General features: G+C 34.4%; 2 protein-coding genes and 1 long non-coding RNA gene across 4 annotated transcripts; 1 reads left to right on the top strand and 2 right to left on the bottom strand.

Moving 5' to 3' along the window:
- Positions 1-212: 212 nt before the first annotated feature.
- LOC105110895 (uncharacterized) lies at positions 213-12,986 on the top strand. Its single transcript, XR_839546.1, has 3 exons — positions 213-225; positions 2,292-2,294; positions 12,421-12,986. It is a non-coding gene; the product is annotated as an uncharacterized LOC105110895 (long non-coding RNA).
- Positions 2,674-4,125, bottom strand: LOC105110894 (2-oxoglutarate-dependent dioxygenase DAO-like). The gene is made up of 3 exons (XM_011006094.1): positions 3,779-4,125; positions 3,128-3,443; positions 2,674-3,010 (listed from the first exon to the last, which is right to left on the bottom strand). Exons 1-3 carry the CDS (start codon positions 4,108-4,110, stop codon positions 2,765-2,767), a joined length of 894 nt encoding a protein of 297 aa, XP_011004396.1. The 5' UTR covers positions 4,111-4,125; the 3' UTR covers positions 2,674-2,764.
- On the bottom strand, positions 4,857-15,845 carry LOC105110896 (kinesin-like calmodulin-binding protein). 2 transcript variants are annotated; one of them, XM_011006095.1, is made up of 24 exons: positions 15,526-15,845; positions 15,012-15,271; positions 14,469-14,541; positions 14,051-14,182; positions 13,728-13,966; positions 13,126-13,453; positions 12,179-12,278; positions 11,911-12,092; positions 11,658-11,773; positions 11,322-11,424; positions 10,490-10,642; positions 10,242-10,388; positions 9,943-10,143; positions 9,114-9,278; positions 8,928-9,032; positions 8,630-8,767; positions 8,349-8,543; positions 8,110-8,236; positions 7,222-7,424; positions 6,909-7,091; positions 6,407-6,502; positions 6,093-6,290; positions 5,575-5,846; positions 4,857-5,359 (listed from the first exon to the last, which is right to left on the bottom strand). In XM_011006095.1, exons 2-24 carry the CDS (start codon positions 15,167-15,169, stop codon positions 5,167-5,169), a joined length of 3,807 nt encoding a protein of 1,268 aa, XP_011004397.1. In that variant the 5' UTR covers positions 15,170-15,271; positions 15,526-15,845; the 3' UTR covers positions 4,857-5,166. The 2 variants fall into 2 exon arrangements, with proteins under 2 accessions (XP_011004397.1, XP_011004398.1); XM_011006096.1 differs by having other exon boundaries at positions 8,630-8,749.
- Positions 15,846-17,496: the final 1,651 nt, after the last annotated feature.

Genomic DNA, 17,496 nt, shown 5'->3' with positions numbered 1-17,496 from the left:
CATATGTAAAAAAAAAATATATGAAACCACTAAACAAACACAAAATTATATGCTTGATTGTGAATATATTTTTTGAATCCACAGAATTGCACAGGTTTTCTTTCTTATCTCCACCAAAATGTTGTGGATGATCAGGCTATATTGGATTTATCCTTTCTCTTTCTTTGTTTAAAGTAATCAAGTGAGATCCAAGGTCATGGAATCCCACAAGTCAATATTTGAACAGTCAAGTTATATGAAGCCAATTCTGATCAGTAAAGATCACGGCATGGAAAAGAAAACTTGGTAAAAGATTGAAGTTTACTCCAAGAAAATCAATTATGTGCAGAAATCAAAGTTGGTGAACCTTTCTTGTGGACTGATTTGAAAAAAGGCTTGGGTTTGCTGTTAACTTGCAGCAGGTCACCACAAGGACAGCAACAAATCGTGGAATTTTTTTGCTGATACATGGCTTAAACGTGCCGGCAAAAATTGCTATTATTATTGATATATAATTTAATTAGTTAGATTTTAAATTTATTTTTTAAAAATTATTAATTTAAGTTTTATAAATTTTAAAATTATTAAAAATTTATATAATTATTAATTTTAAGATCTATAAAGTTAGTTAGAGCTTTCTTAGTATTTATATTAATAAAAAGTAATAAAAAAATAAAAAATAACCGTTTCGTGAATTAAATGGCTGCAGTGGTTGGTGATCGGTGATTCCTCGTTGTTTTTTTGGGTTGTTGTAAAATAATCGGCAGGTTGGCAGCTAGAATGCATTAATTATTCGGCTAGAGGTGCAAAATCATCGGCAATTGCAAAAACTCGGAGTTTTACTCGCAGAATAATTGTAAATAAATCTGGCGCGGCGGCCTTTTTAATCGGCGATTGGGAAAACTCGTCGGAATGCCAAAAACATGGAATTAATCGTCAATTTGTTTGGAATTTAACCGTCAAGACATCGGCATAAAAAATCAGGAAGTATTCGACGCTTGTTTTTTCCGAAGTTAATCAGCAGAATGGAGGATTTTGGAAATAACCGGTAATTGATCGGAAGCAGCAATGGGTCAAGAAAAGAAGGGTATCTAAGTTGCCAACCCTTTTTCTTGGGCCTTAGCCCGGTTCGACGCCACAACACACAAAGCACAGAGAACTGGAAGTATACATTAGGGCTCCGGCTGCGTTCACATGTTCGGCCCACCTTACAACACCTATAATCATAGTTGCCAACCCGGCTAGGCCTAATAGGTTGGCTTGAGATCTAGGTAATTTAAGTCTTGTCCAAGTCTTCAATTATAAAAACTTCAAGATATAATCGGCTAGGTTAAACCTGAATATCTTGCTAAGTTAACCTAAAACTAAAGTGATCCAACATATCCTAGGTAAGTCTCAAGTTTTGTATTTAATATTTTTATTTTTTTAATAAACCTAGAAAGTATAAAATTAATTTATAAAAATTTAGTTTTAAATTTTTTTAGCAATTTATATTTATGTGAATTGTTTCTTAATTTTTTGATATAAAATAATTATATATAACTCATATCTACATGAATTATTTATTAATTTTTTGATGTAAAACCACTATATTATATTTCATGTTTTATATACTTTCTTTTAAGCTTATAAGTTATATCCACATAAATTATTTCTTAAAATATTTTATGTATGATAACTATACTATACATTAGCTTATATTCAGCACGTTTTTTATTATCTTAGTTAAATATTTTCTTTTTAACTTGGATTGGTTCGAGTTGAATGAGTTTTAAATTAACTTGTTAATTTAGTATAAGTTTTAAAACTATGATATTATATATTATAAAAAGCTTGAAATTATAATTTAAAGATTTTTTTGAGAATCTATTTAATATATATATATATATATATATATATATATATGTGGGTTTTCAGTTTGACGCAATCAATTATTTTAGTTAAAAATAGTGTTATTTTATTCCATTTTTCTGGAGTTGAATTGGTCGGATATTTCAAACGAGTTGCTAAAAATTTCATCAGCCAGCTAGGTTTTATCGGATCTATCTTTTTTTATTCAACTTAAAACCATATCCCAACAAATGCGACTCAACCTACCAGGTAGATGGACGGTTTAATAACTATAATTGAAACCGGTATAATTTCTAGTAACAGACATCACCTATAAATTTATATAAATTTCCTAATGCAGACATCTCAACTGCCTTCCCAGTTATGGAATAAAGGGAATCAGCAAATCAGATTCAATGCCCTTCTGCCAACTATGTGAAACCATAAACCATGCAAGTGCTGAACTCATCTATAATCACAAGAATGTAAGCTCCCTAAACCTGCTGTAAATATACTGTGGTTTTTCCTAACATGGCCGAACCTGTTCTTCCTGAGAACTTTGGTAGTTCAGACAGAAAGGGAACCCTGAACATGCTATTTAGACAACAATTTCCGGAGTGCTGAGTTCATTAGCTTGGTCGTCCATGTTAAGAGCTTATAAGAACATTATAATCTTCCTGTTTCTAAATTTTTTTGAGATAAAGTGTTCCCCACTTTCTGTTTAAGACCAAGAACATGAACACCTTCAATATTTGGAGAATGAAGCATAATTTTGTTAGTTAGTTTATTAGAAATCATAATCTTATTGCATTTGTTTAGGTAATGTCAGAATCTGAGAGATTCTTCTTTACCATACTAGAAAGGTAAAACTAGAGATATAGGCATCCCAATTTATTTTGTGTTGTGCGCAAGTTCAGCAGTCCTCCAGCCTGCAGATTGCTTGCTCCTTTATTTTTTAGGACAGGATGCGTTTAAGTTCAAGGGCTTCACCAGCCTCCAATTTTGTGGTAAGTCTGAGCTTTCTATAATCTTCATATGTGAAAGGGACAAAGAGACGTGGGTGTTCAGAGTCCACAAGCTCCGGCGGAGCTTCCACTTCGTCCTTGGGACCGACCAGGAATGAAGCGATTGAGACCCGAATTGTGGCTTCCTTGCATTGCACTCGATGCTGCACGTTACGAAGCCTTCCGTTGCTCCATGCCTTTATCACATCAACAAGAAGTTTACCAAACATCAAAGTTATCTCTAGCAGCTTAAAACTAAGAAGTCAATCTAGTACTAATTATAAGGCAACCAAATGCAGGAACTCTGTAATTACCGTAGCAACGTCTCCAAGATTGACCAGGAGGGTGCCTGGTGAAGGATCAACTGCAACAAACACACCAGACGGGTCCATCACTTCAAGTCCACCAACATTTTCATCATCTAGAAGGATAGTCAGGAACCCAGAATCTGTATGTATTTGGACTCCAGACGAGCCTATGGTTTCGGGGGTGAAGCTGTACTTGTTGATCCTGAACTGGGAAATCCATGACTCGAAAAAGTCACCATTCAACCCCATACTTTCAGCCAACTTTCGTGCTATATCCATGGCTGCCCCATGAATTGCCTTAGCATACATCTCGATAACCTCTCTGGCAACAACAATCCCAAATTAAGACACTGATATAGCACATCTCTTTATGACAAGGGTTTTGCATGAGTTCAAGATCTACTGATTCTTTGGATTTTTCCACGTATTCTTCTACCATAAGAGTGGTTTTCTTTTCCCGGGGTCAGAGATCATCTGAACCCCAAAAAAATGCAAAGAAAAAGTACCCGGAATGCTTTCTCCAGTAATAATGATGGTAGTTCCCATTTTACCTTCCATCAGTCAATTTGTTTATTCAAAGCTGAAGACTCTAAGAAACTTCAATGAAAATGAAGTGAAGAGTAGTCGAAATACTATAGAAATGAAAAGGAGTTTTACCTTTGGTAAGGAGAGGCATCCAATTGGAAGCAGAAAGTTTCCACGGCTTGAGAAGACCTCATATCATAAAGTCCTAAAGCCTCATAAAGAGGGTTGACTTTGCTTGGTGCCATGTAGCCACTCCTAGCTATGACATCTATGTTGCGCTTTTTGACATCAAAGGGCAGTTCTAGCAATGACCTCACAACCCTCTTCATATCTGCCATGAGGGCCAAAGAGATATTGTGATTCACAATCCTGAAACAGCCCCACTCCACACATGCTCTCCTCAGTTTCTCATACTGTCCTGGAAACTCATGCAGATCAATTATTGGGACACCACTCTTACCCATGTTTACCTGTGAAATTGTGTTTCATTTCTCGAAATATATAGAGACTTCGTCATCGTTTCAGTAAGTTGTGTTATTGCACGGCATTGATGCTTATATGCTTAGACATAAAAGCTTTGCTTTGTTTAGGCAGACATCATGTGGCAGACTTCATATTATTTTGTGCCCGACAAATATGGGAAGGCATGGCAAAATGTTCATGTAAAACAAAACAATGACATCTTTATTCTTGCCTAACGAGATTCCAAGAACAGCCAGCATCAGCTAGAGTAAATAATACGGTTGTCACCCACAACCCTATTTCGGAAAGATGAGTTGGAAATTTATCTCATCTTTCTAAATATAGATCAAGAAGGAAATAATGTAATTCCTAGTTCACAAAAACCAGTAACAAAGGTGTGCTTCTCATTTTAAGTTTTGGAGGAACATCGAAGTCATGCAATATATTCAGATTTCCCAATAAAGATGAACTGACTAAAAGGTGGAGCAAGTACATCAAAGCAGGCAGGATAGCATTATCATGTTCCATAACAAGACCATGACCTCTGTCTCCGTTAAGTTCATCAATATTGCTCAAAATATGCTCCCAATGAATGAATGGTCTCCTTGTAGAAACAGGTTTTATCCAAAAAAAAAAAAAAGCAACGCAACCAACTGTTGCAGAGACATGAAAGGTTAATGACAGATTAAATTTTTGAAGACATTAATGAAGGTAACATGGGAAGGCTGTTCCACATCCAAGAAGATTTTAAGCACTCACGTGCCCGAAGAAGATATTTTGGATTAATTAGTTATATGATCAACTCATTGATAAGTATTATCAACAAAAAGGTGCAAGTACTATATACAAACAATTAAGACTATACAAATCAAATCCTTTAGGCCAATTACAACCCCTTCAGCCTCGGTAAGGTATTTAGTTAGAGATCATCAGAACCCATCCATAATTTAGTTAGTTAATCTCCAGTCATCCCAGTATCACCAAAAAGCCAAAGAAAAAAAAATCTACAAAATCAACGGAGCTCAGAGGTGAATTTTCAACCCCGGTAACAAAATACTCTACATTGAATGACGACCATCTGTCTTCTCTCTCACCAGTCTTTGTTCTTGAATCTCCTCAAGATCATCACCATCCCCTTTCTTACCTGCCTGCTCTTTCCAATACGCAACCAATTTTTTAAGCCGAGCAACCTCTTTTGACGAAACATTTTTGCTTGGATCATTAACAATTGATCGAACCCTTGATGCATACCTGAAATGGCAAAAGTTGAGATACCAAGAAAGGCAAAAACATGTATGAGAGACTGGAAGAGATTTAATGAGACAAATTGCAGTCATAATTTAATTCTATCATCTTAAAACTAGCCACTACTAATCTTGGATAAGACATCTCACATTAAGAATCACAAAACAAGCTATTAAAAACATTATGGGTATGTTATGAATGTTTGGAAGACAGAAACATACATTAGAGAATTGTATGACTCGTCTAAATTTGATTCCGCTGGAGATACATTCACGAACATAAGCGTCTTGGCATTACCACCAAGGGAATCACTCATTAACATGGTTAACTTGTGGTTCCTGTAAGGTATGTGTTGACCACCAGAAGATAAAGCACTAATGACATCCCCGAGGGCTGAAAGTGATTTATTGATGCTTTGAGCTTCCTTAAGTTGACTACCTGAAGAGCCCGACTTCTTCACCCTTTCTGAACCAGCAAGGTCCACAAAACTTAACTGCACATGATATTGAAATGTGGTCACACAAATAACCAACTAAATAAACTTTGACTCAAGGATGACATCAACAAGTGCAACTCGCACTACATACTATCACATTTCTAGATGCAGCTATAAGCACGGGTCTTCACATCTCATAAGAAAGAAGAACAAGTCAATGCACAGGTACATTATGCTTCTGACACCAATCATTCAGTATATAGAAGCAGCTTATAATTTGTTCAAGAATAACTAGATAGATACCTTTCCCCTTGCAACAGACTGAGTTTGAAGGTTGGTACTTTCAATAACAACTGAAAGTATCAAATGAGACCTCGAACTTTCTTCATTCATTTGAGTCCCAGATATATGCCGCTTATCAGATCCTCTCTGAATAATGCTTTGTAATTCTTCAAATGTAGCAATGGATACCACTGTCACATTTTCTACAGAAACCATACCCTGAATATCATATAATACATAATACATGAGATCCAAGAAACGAAAGTGATATCAATCAAACTAGACAAGATCTAAACTAACAAATATTAGATCTCGCATTTTGAAATAGCAATCACCTTTGAATCTTTCTTAATATCCAATTTTAAGCGCTTCATGTTCTTTGGCAATAGAAGGTCCACGAGTGTATCTTGATACAATTCCACCATATATGCCTGCATCATTTTGCAAATAAGATCAAATTTTTGATAAAAAAGAGTGCATTTCACACTTGATTTTAAATGTCCACAAAGCTAGTAGAAACATATTATGCGCAATGATGCAAATGCACAAAGCTTTGTGAGTGTGTTTCAAATGTATTTTCAATTCCTAACAGAGATAATAGAAACATATTACATGCCATGATGCAAATGCATGCAGGAATACGTGCATGCAAAGACAGAGACTGGTCAACATAGACAAGCCAGCAAGCACCTCATGTTGATTATTAAAATCTCTTATGTGCCTTGGATGAATAGAGTATCAAAAATCTAGCTAATGAAAATTTAGACCCGCAACATAGAATATGAAAAAGCTGTCATCATTATCAGTACCCAACAATTGACGTGAAAACCAAATTACCTTTAATGAAAATGAGAATTTATTGCTATCACGTTTTAAAATTTTAAAAAGTTCTGAAGTGGCCCGTGGTGTCAGTCCAGGATTGCCCTCAGAGCCATAAATGGTAAATGTCTTCCCGGAACCAGTTTGACCATACGCAAATATGCAAACATTATACCCATCTACTGCAGACTGAACTAAATACTGCATCACAATTTCCAACAAAGAAAAAATTAAATAAGAGTTAGTTGAAGAATCCTGAACTCTTTACAAGGTTCCATCCAGCTTAAAAATTAAAGCAGTATATTTACAAATGAATAAAATTCAAACTCACTCGTGTATCCTCGAACACATCTTCCTGAGTAGCACTGCCATCAAATACTCGATCATACATATGTTGTTTTGCTTTGTCATCTTTCCATGGATGTTCAACTGTAAATTCATCTATACTTGCAAGCAGGTCTCTATCCTTTACAGAAATCTCTTTCTCACTTAGAGGTCTCAACCGACAGAAAACCCTGATCTTGCCTTTCATATCTGAAATGCATCAAAGAAAATGACTCCATTAGCTTTATGGTAATCAGAAATATAGTTTTCATTCAGGGAAAAAAATACTGATGATGATGTTTGGAAAAGATTAATAAAGCAGAAGCTCGCACAGTTTGTTTGTGGAGGTGTTGCAGTTTTGGAACAAAACTTGTGGCTATTGCCTCTCCCCTAACATGTTTTTCTCACAATATCTCCTCTCTCTCTCATTCTTCCCTCTTTTACAAAAATTTTCCATTTTTATTTCTAGCCTTTCACTTCTATCCTCGGAGGTTCCAGTTTTTTTCTTTGCAACCATCCCTTTCTAAAACTCTCATAACAGTAAGTTACATCTTACCCTGGATCCCTATGCCAGTTTTGACATCTTAACCCAACAAAATCTTATTTAATGAAGGCTGCATGAACTAATCTGATGTCACAGTGTTCCTACAAGTCAGATAATGATAATTTTAATGTTATTTGGCAGTATTCAAATCAACATCAAATGCCACAGTTGTTAGCTATTTACTTTACCTTCCTTAAGTTCTCCTAATAAATTGCTAGGGATTTCAAAAAATCATAGGACTGCATCATGAAGAGCATTACAAGTGGGAATATTATATTTTAATTCATTATTTCATATTCTGATGATGTGATTTTTTATTTTGTTGATATAATATATTTGAGGCAATCCAACCTTCTATAGTATTAAAATAACGTTTCCGCAAAACTTGTTCTTCCTTATAAAGCACTTCTAGCTCAGCAAGTTGAGATGCTTGCATCTTCAAAATGGCAGCAGTCTGCTCATTCTTTCTGTCAATGTCCTGAAAGCATGTTCCAACTTATGGATTTAGTAAGCAAAATATACATGAACCAAATCATAAAATAATTGCATATGTACCAGAAATAGAGAACCTGATGCAAAAGCATAAGTACCTCTTTCATTTCTCTCAGTTCCTCTAATTCCTTCAAATTGTTCTGCAATGCAGCCAAATCTGCATTCGTGACTGCAAGAGTTGATTTGGAAGTGGCCAGATCTTGTGTGACCGTTTCCAGGTTCCGTTCAAGTTCAATCACTCGAAACTTTAAGGATTGGCGTTCCTGCTCAAGGTTTTTCTCAATAACTTCCATCTGCATTATGACCAACAGTGACATTAACCATTTTGCAGCAACAAGTCACCAATAGATGGTTAACAAATTCAAGAAGGTATCAATACCTCTTCAACTTTCCTTTCGAGTCTATAGATCTTCTGTTCGAGAAATATTTTTTCATTAGCTGATCTTTGCATTGTTTCTTCTGCTGCATGCAATTCCTCATTCCGCTGTTTCAATTCATCCTGGAGCTTGTGCAACACCTGTGTTATCCACAGTTCAAATTGACTAATACATCATAAAGCATGCAATATGATTCTATCGTATTAATAAGAACAGAGTCCAGACTAGAAAACACTGCAACAAATTACATACAAATCCAGAGCATAATAGTCATTTTATTTTATTTTTTTGGAATTGTACCTGATTATCAGCTCCAACTAAATTGTTTTTGGTATTTTTCTCTACTGCAAAGTAACTGAGGTTGGCCAAACTTGTTTCCACACTTCTTTTTTCTGATAATGCAGCCTAAAACTCAAAACTTAACATTAGCAAAATAGACATGGTAATTAAAGAAAGTACATAAGCCTCAGATTTAATAACACTAACCTGAAGAGCTGCATCCTTTTCAGCACATAATGACTCAAGTCTATCACGATCACACTCTACTTCTGCCAAGTTTTGCTTCTCTGATCTCAAGGAATCTTTCAAGGCCTCCAATTCCTCTTGCAATTTCACTTCTTGATTTTGCTTCTCATGCAATTCTTCCAATAGCTGGATAAGCATTTAACCGGTTAATCATAAGTGCAACTTCAAAGAGATGCATACAGAAAAAAATAATTCAGTTCTTTAAACAAGGGTCTCAAATCCATTCTATAATGAAACACTTGTTGATGATCATGCACCACTTGAAAATCACTTATGGGGACCAAGCTAGCCTTCAAGTATGTTAGGTTCCAATATAGACACCGATTGAAAATCATATATGCAAGATTTTACCGTAGAAGAAACTCATTCAGATCTGCTCTGCACTTAGTTGACATCTTAGCCCCAAAAATTAAACATGCAAGTCAACTATGAAGCAGGAAAAAGAACAAGACAAAATAGACAGACGCAGAAAAACCAAATCTTGACAAAAGTACAGAGATGCAACAATGAATACAAAGGTATTTCATATATTAACAATTTTTGACTGCCTGCATCCATTTTCTACACTTATTTTTCTTTATAATATTTTTCAATCAATAATTATTACCAAATTTAGACTTGATTTTCACATTTGAGCTGCATAAAAAATGACTTAAAATGCATCAAATACTTTATCTGATGATATCTCCCCTACATGCCCAAGACATCCAAAAGTGTTAGTTTTCACCACCACCGCATGCCACAACTGATCATAAATAAATAAATAAAAAACTAAAACTTTAGAGCATACCTGTTCAGTTTTCTTATGAGACTCTTCAATAGTTCTAGACAATTCACATAAACGTTTTTCATGCACTTCTGCACTGGGAGGCTTAAAATTGTTAGAAACATATCCATTCACTGAGCCACTAGCAGCAGTCCGAGCTTTAGAATAACGACGCAGCATAACATCATTTATGTGAGTTTGAAGAGCAACACAAATTTCTTCTCCCTGATAAACAAAGTTTGGTTACTCCAGCAAATACAGTAAAGAAGATCATGTTCCAACTATGGAGAACCAACATATAGGGAAGTGACAAATTTTTTAACCTGCTTGGTCTCAAACTGAAATATATGCAGAACACCAGCAACTCTCATCTTGAAGAACACAGCAGTATTGCTACTACCAAACTGCATTATGTCTCTTAATTCTGCTGAATGTAAATATTCCTTTGGAACTGGACGGAAAAAATGCACCTGTGGACCAATAAACAAAAAAAATTAAGGTCCTTTAGATTTCATGATCTAGAATGTGAAACGAATTTCACCATGTAGGGTGCAGATATATTTAGACTTACCCCTCGCTTGTTAATGCCCAAAATAATCCGTCCAGGCAAAAGTCCAATAGGATCATCAATCTTGCGAACGCTGAAGAAAACAGAATTGCCATACGGAAGTGACCTTAATATCCTCAGAAATTGTTGTCTTGCATCATCCTTTGTCAAATTTTCCTACATGGTAACAGGACAATATCAAAACAAGACTTTCACTATAGAACAGAGAATAGACTGACAGGCAAAATGCCAACATTCTAAAAGACTCTACTTTACAAAGATGGGTAGTAACGCATAAGATAAACAAATAGTAGAATATATTGAGTGCAATTGTTATCATTTTGGTACAATATTCTACCCCCTTTGATTCCTTGTTTAAGGTAGCTCCTTGGATCTATTCAATTGAATCTGACTAAAAGCGGTAAACAGAGTAGCAAAATCACCAGGAACTTGAAACCATAAGTTTTTGTTTTACATAATTTAAAGCGCACCAGTATACCCCTCGGCCAACCACATCTCTGATGTAGGTAGACACAAAAGTGGAAGATGAAATTAAACCATCAACCCCACAATTTAAGATGTTTTCTCAAACTAAAACAGAAAACAAACCAGAAAATAAAGTAAAAATAAAAAATATTTTGTTGTTAGACAAACAAAAATAATTTTTTATTCAAGACAAGGATAAAAATATACAAAAATCCTAGAAACAACTTGTTTTAAGCAATCCTTGATAACAAATCAATATTCACAAGTCAACAAGCAAGTTATAAACATTGATTTGAACAACAGAAACATTTAAGACAATCAAAGTTTCCTGAAAGTTATGAAGACAGGAGTTTCAGATTTTAGTTCTTACCATTGAATGGTAACGAGAAAGAATATCCAACTCCCACTCCCTCTTTCCTCGTGTAATTGCAATTTGTCTAGGAAGAAAGCGCTCTAGGAGAGAAGTCCATTCACTGCAAAATATATTAGCCTCAGCATGTCAAAATTCATAGGAATAGAGAGTAAGAGAGTAACTTGAGATCAAAATATGACCATAAAGTCTACCCCTTTGTGGTCAAGCCTTAAACTAAGTCACTATGATTCCAAGATGAAAGAATATCCAAAAATCATTGCAAGTTCAGCAGTAAAAATGCTAGAATCTAACTTAAATTAGACAAACAAAAAAGGGAAGATAGAAACTACTAACACAGATAATTCAGGACTAACAACATATCCAATGTCAACCAATATCTGCAACGCAGACAACTGTGCAGCATCCTCCCTCCCAACAGGATAATTGCCCAATATATAGTCATGTTGCAACTGTAGCAATATAATCATGCATCAGTAAAGCAAGAAGCTATGGCTATGCTACACTATAGAAATAGCATGGATGATCTTTCCAAGCTTTAATTTGAAGTTACAGCTATTCAATGATATTTAAGGGCAAGCTTACGCACTTGAACATATGATAATTGCACAAACATTGGTTCTGTTACAGCTTCATCTGACTCCCGAAATAGTTTTTTCTTAAATATCAGTTTGCAATGCAAAATTTCTCCCTTGCTTCGATCCTTGGCTGCCTTGAATTCTCCTAACAAATCTCCAATATATTTGTTATCATCTAACCCAATGTACTCCTCTGCATGAAAACAAGGTGCAGATTAAATGACAACATCAATTGATCTTAGTCAAGGAAAACAACCAAGAAAACCAGAGGATACATACCATTCCCAGGATCAGGTGACTTGGAACCAGACACAACTTTATGGCATTCAAAGAGACTGAAGCTAGGAAATGCTGATAGCTTAATTATCCCAGCAAGTTCCTGAAAAATGTACGAATTACATTGATGTAATATTATTTCAAATTGCAAAACAAAAAAATAAATCAGTTCTCACAGGTCGATAAGCTTAGCTATCACTTTAGCCCACAATGCCAAGCAGACCATCAATAATGGTGGCATCTAGTAAAACGAGTTTTGCATCTAGTAAACACCTACCAATTTATGTTATGCTTTTAATTTGAGAAAGAAATAACAAAGCAGTGGCTTAAGTGATGGCTGAACACCCCAGTTGGTGGGAAGGCTAGACCAGCCACAGTAGAATGGCCATTGCAGTTCTATACTCTTTGTTTAACCACGTTCAATCCAACTAGAATCAAACATCAAGCTCACAAGCTCCCTGGACGATTCACAATCATCACAATGGTTTTCAAAATATACTTTTGGATGTTTTCTTGTCACTATGATACATGAAATTGTATTCAGTAAGCATTTCAAAGTTCTGTACAGGTGTGTTCTTCCCGAAAACCTCGCAAAAGTGAAACCCACAAGCCTGGCTGTCAAACAAATTCAAATTGAAGATATGCACAGCATGACCCCATTTATAGTCGCATGTTCCTTTTGTTCTGCATAATCATTCCCCATTGCTTCGCCCAAGTGGAGATTGATTTCAAAAATTTCCATCAAAACATTAATTCTCCTTTCAACCATTTCTAAGCACTTCTTCCTCTGTTTGCATATATCTTTGAGAAAATTATAATCAAAATAGCAGATCCAACTGCAATGATTTCTTCTTCTTTTTTCCATGTTGAGATTGAGTTTCTTGTTTCACTATATCTATCCTACCTGGAATGAAACCATAGAAGATAGATTTGATGGCCTTTTAAAATACCTCAACAGCATCAGACACTGTCGTCGCCATGTCATATGTGATTTCTTCAAAAGTTTCATCCAGAAAAAACACTATTGTTGTAAGCTTTCGACCAGTTAGAAGAGCTTCAATTTCCTCACGTCCTGGTATTGTATGCCTTGGACCAGCTTTGACAGAACGCTTCAAAGCGTTTAGTGTATTTAATGCAAGGACTTGGACCTCAGAATCAGTATTTGCACCATAAGCTACATTATGGACATACTCAGACAAATATCCACCAATGTCCTTGCTAGGAGGCATAGAAGAAGCACATAAGTACATTAGCTCCCATCCTTTAATCAAGTATTGCCTGCGTTATGAGAATCAGAAAAGCTAGGTGGCATTAGATAAGGGGAAAAAAAAAGTATTTAAAGGAGAAACAATCAGAGGTCCAAATAAAATCAAGCATGCAAACCAAGCATCACCATTACATGTATAAGAAAGATTTGTCCACTGGGAATCAGCTCTAGTAAAGAAAGGCCAATCAGGATGGGTTTTAAATTCACAAATTACAAGATGAGGAGGAAAAACAACTTGCTAATAGAAAGCTAAATAAAAATCAAAACAAAAGAAGCTATGCATGCCTGTCAGGGTTGTTCCTTGTTTGCTTTGAAATCTGAGCAAAAATTTCATCTCGAAGTTCCGCACGTTTTAATGTGTGCTTGAACAATTTTCCAACTAGCTCAATTCGTTCATCTAAGCTTGTTGGAGCTACTCTATCGGATGAATCAACTCCCATGTACTTCAAAATTATCTGGAAGAGTTTAGTGGCACGGCTTACAAGGTCACTATTAATTTTAAGCAATGAAGTTGGTATCGGATCCTGCAAAAGAGCACTAACTTAGCACTTCATGACTAAATATATCTTTGACAGAACATTCTTCCTTGATGCACAGCATAATTTTACCTTTTGGAAACACAGCATATCCTCAAATGTGAACTTTTCCCGAACTTGAGGGCCTACAGATTTTTTAGAAAAGAATCCACGTTTCCCAGTGGATTGGATTTGTTTCTGCATCAACTTTAAGAATCCCTCAACCTGCATTGAACAAAAATTATGTATGATTTTGCAAAAATATAAATGACTGCAACAACTGTTGCTCAATTCCAAGCCAGTTTGGGTCAGCTTAATGCATACTTCTGCAACATTCAACTTGATCACAAACCAAATCCGCATAAGAAGGTAAATGAATAGTGGCCAAATATGATAATCATAAGCTTAGTTTGGATTCAACTCATTATATTCAAGCAAGTAAACACAAATGAGAAGTAGAAGTTCTTCCACATTATTACTTTAACAGCAAAAGAACTTATTTATTTGTTACCTGGAATTTATCAATCAATGGTATGGCACCAGCAAGTTCTGCCGGAATAACTGAGGAGAGGGTTGCTGGTGTACTGTGAGAAAAAACAATAAATAACATTAAGAGTTAGAGGTTAGATAAATTCTAAAAAAAAAAACCATAAAAATTACTTCCTTGAAGTTCTAAAGCTATCTAGTCATCTTTTACAAGCAAAGCAACATGGAGACAATCAAAAGCCACACGTAGGACTCCTGTAACAAGGCCAACAATATAATGCACCAGTATTAACCGGTCATAAAATCAAAAGCTAAGGCAACAAGAATTGGACAGGCAAAACCAGTGAAAGACAATGCACCTGAGAGAAGGTTTATCAAGTCCTTCACATTTTACCATGTTAAAGCTTTTGAATAAAATCAAGATATACAAGATCAAAAACTTAGACCCTGTAATTAAGTCCGACGCTACTTTCCGTCCGAGTTTCATAGCATCGCAACAGTAAACAAAGATAAAAAGCCAACAATGAAAGTAACAAATACGGAGCTAAAAATGGTGTAGAAGGCTTACGGGGTTGCGAAATTGGAGCCATCGCTATCATATCCATCCCCATTTGAGAAAGAAGCAGAAGGGTGCATAGGAGTCTCTTCATTTCCATTAGTGGAGCTAAAAGAAGACCTGCTTGATCTTATACTTTGAGCCATTAACGACTGCACATCAAGTTTCATTTCCCAAATACAAATAACCCTACTTCACATAGCAAACAATCGCTTCCTCGAATAAACCAATCTCGCCACCATATAGCTCCCCCAGCTACCTTTTCTTAATAACTGCAAAAGACAAACACTTTAAAGATGAAAACACAATCTTTATCTAAAAGGGTATCCAAAATTACAATCCAAGAAGTGAAGAAACACACACACACCCCTATCAATGTAGATCCACAATGCAATCTATCTAAAACAACAAAAGAAACAAAACCCAGTTAAGGATATGGCGCTGAAGTGACGAGAAGTGAAAAGGAACTAAAATATATCAATCAAGAAATGCAGACACAAAATGGGAACCAAGAAAAAGTTATCACCTTTTTAAGCTGACAATCAAGAAAGGAGGAAACTTCGAGGGATTAAGAGATCTGAAATGGTGATGGTGATAGGATATTGATGGCAGTGATGAAAAACGTGTGAAGAGAGAGGAAGAGTCACGAGAATGATATAAATGGGAGAGGAGAGGAGAGGAGAGGAGAGAAGGAGGAGGAGCAATGTCTTCTTCTATTTCCACACTTGTTTTCTTCTTCTCTTTTTGGTGTCCTTTCTTGTGTTCTGTTGCGGAGTACATTAATCAGCAACTTCAAAATTCAAATCTAGAAATCAAACATTATCATGGATTTATTGTATTTTGCTACAAAATCTCTCTTTTGATGAAGTATGCAATAGGAGGACTATAGTAATCCTTGTTAATGACCTTTTAAGATTGTTTTTATAAATAAATTAGATTTTAATATTTTATTAATATATTATTCAATTAAAAATACTCATAAAAAAATTATATATAGTTTCCATGTAGCATGTATTGATGTAATTTATGCGTCTATTTGTTTCAGCGGATGTTTGTATTTTTTCTTAAATGTAATTTTTTTATTTTAAATTAATATATTTTTAAATAAAAATTATTTTAAAATAACGGATAGCCTACATTTCCTATTTAAGCTTGAGCAACTAGCCTTGTTTTTTTTTTTTTTTTTGGGGAATTTCAAAAGGTTGCCCCACCCCACAGAAGTCCGCCTTTTATATTTCAGCACTAGGGTCCCCTCCAAGATTTTGACTTGGCACCTTATAGGGACCCCATTTTCATGATCTTGGGCTGTCTATGCTGCTTTATTTATTTATTTATTTCACATTTTGAGATGTGAGCCCCATTGCCTTTTGTTAGTGCTTGATAATCAAATTAATATATAAATTCAAGATTTGATTAAGAACACTTTTTGTGGAATAGTGCAAGAGTTTTGATAATGTCTCTCTTTTTTTTATAGGGAAAATTGTTTTAACATTGTGAAGAAACATGCAAATATCTCAAAACTTTCTCTCTTTTTTTAGTATTTATATGGAAGATGAGATTGAGGGATTGTTAGAAAGTATCATTGTGATTAATTTTAAAAGTATATTTATCTAGAAATATATTAAAATAATTTTTATTTTTAAAAAATTATTTTTAATATTAGCACATCAAAATTATTTAAAAATATAAAAATTTATTTTAAACAAAAAAATTTATTTATTAAGAAATATTATTTCAACCATGCTTTTAAAGGATCATTAAAGCAACATGGTTATAAATTTTGAATTTTATTTTGTTTCACATTAATTTTTGAAGTTTTTTATTATTATTTTAACGTGTTGGTATCAAAATTAAAATAAAAAATAATTTTAATATATTTTAAAGTAAAAAATATTTTGAAAAACAATTGTTAAAGATGTACTTGACATTATAACAGTTATTGTGATTCTAATTTTAAAAAATAGGCTTGAAAAAAATTTGTAAATTATAATTTTTAGTCAAGATTTCAATAAAGACTTTAGGATTAAGGGTTTACTTCCCTGTAGTTTCAAATTCAAGTCCTATAATTATTGATATAATTGTTAATATAGTCATTAGTTTTAGGGCATGTGAAATTAGTCGAGTTATACGCAAAATGGCTCAAATATCTATATTAATAACATGAAAAATTTAATAAAGAATTTCAAACCAAACTTATATAAAATTATAGTGTATTGACTAACTAAATACTTTAAAAAATATAGTTTAAACACTTCCAAATAGATTCGAAGCAATAATATTCTACTAGCTATTACTTCATGCAATGTCAATAAAATTCATCTCTTGGCTAGTATTTTGTCACCAACTTGGAATAAAAAGAATAGAGATAAGTGGGACATAAATCTGGTTGAAGAAGTGAGATAGAAATGTAAAATAATTTTATTTTTTAAATAATTTTAGAGTTAATGGCTAAATTTTCAAATATAGAGTATAGAAAAATCATTAGTTTTATAAAAAT

The sequence above is a fragment of the Populus euphratica genome, unplaced genomic scaffold (genome assembly GCF_000495115.2).
Source record: "Populus euphratica unplaced genomic scaffold, PopEup_1.0 scaffold266.1, whole genome shotgun sequence".
In the NCBI taxonomy this organism is placed as follows: Eukaryota; Viridiplantae; Streptophyta; class Magnoliopsida; order Malpighiales; family Salicaceae; genus Populus; species Populus euphratica.
This window is presented reverse-complemented; position numbering and strand designations above follow the sequence as displayed.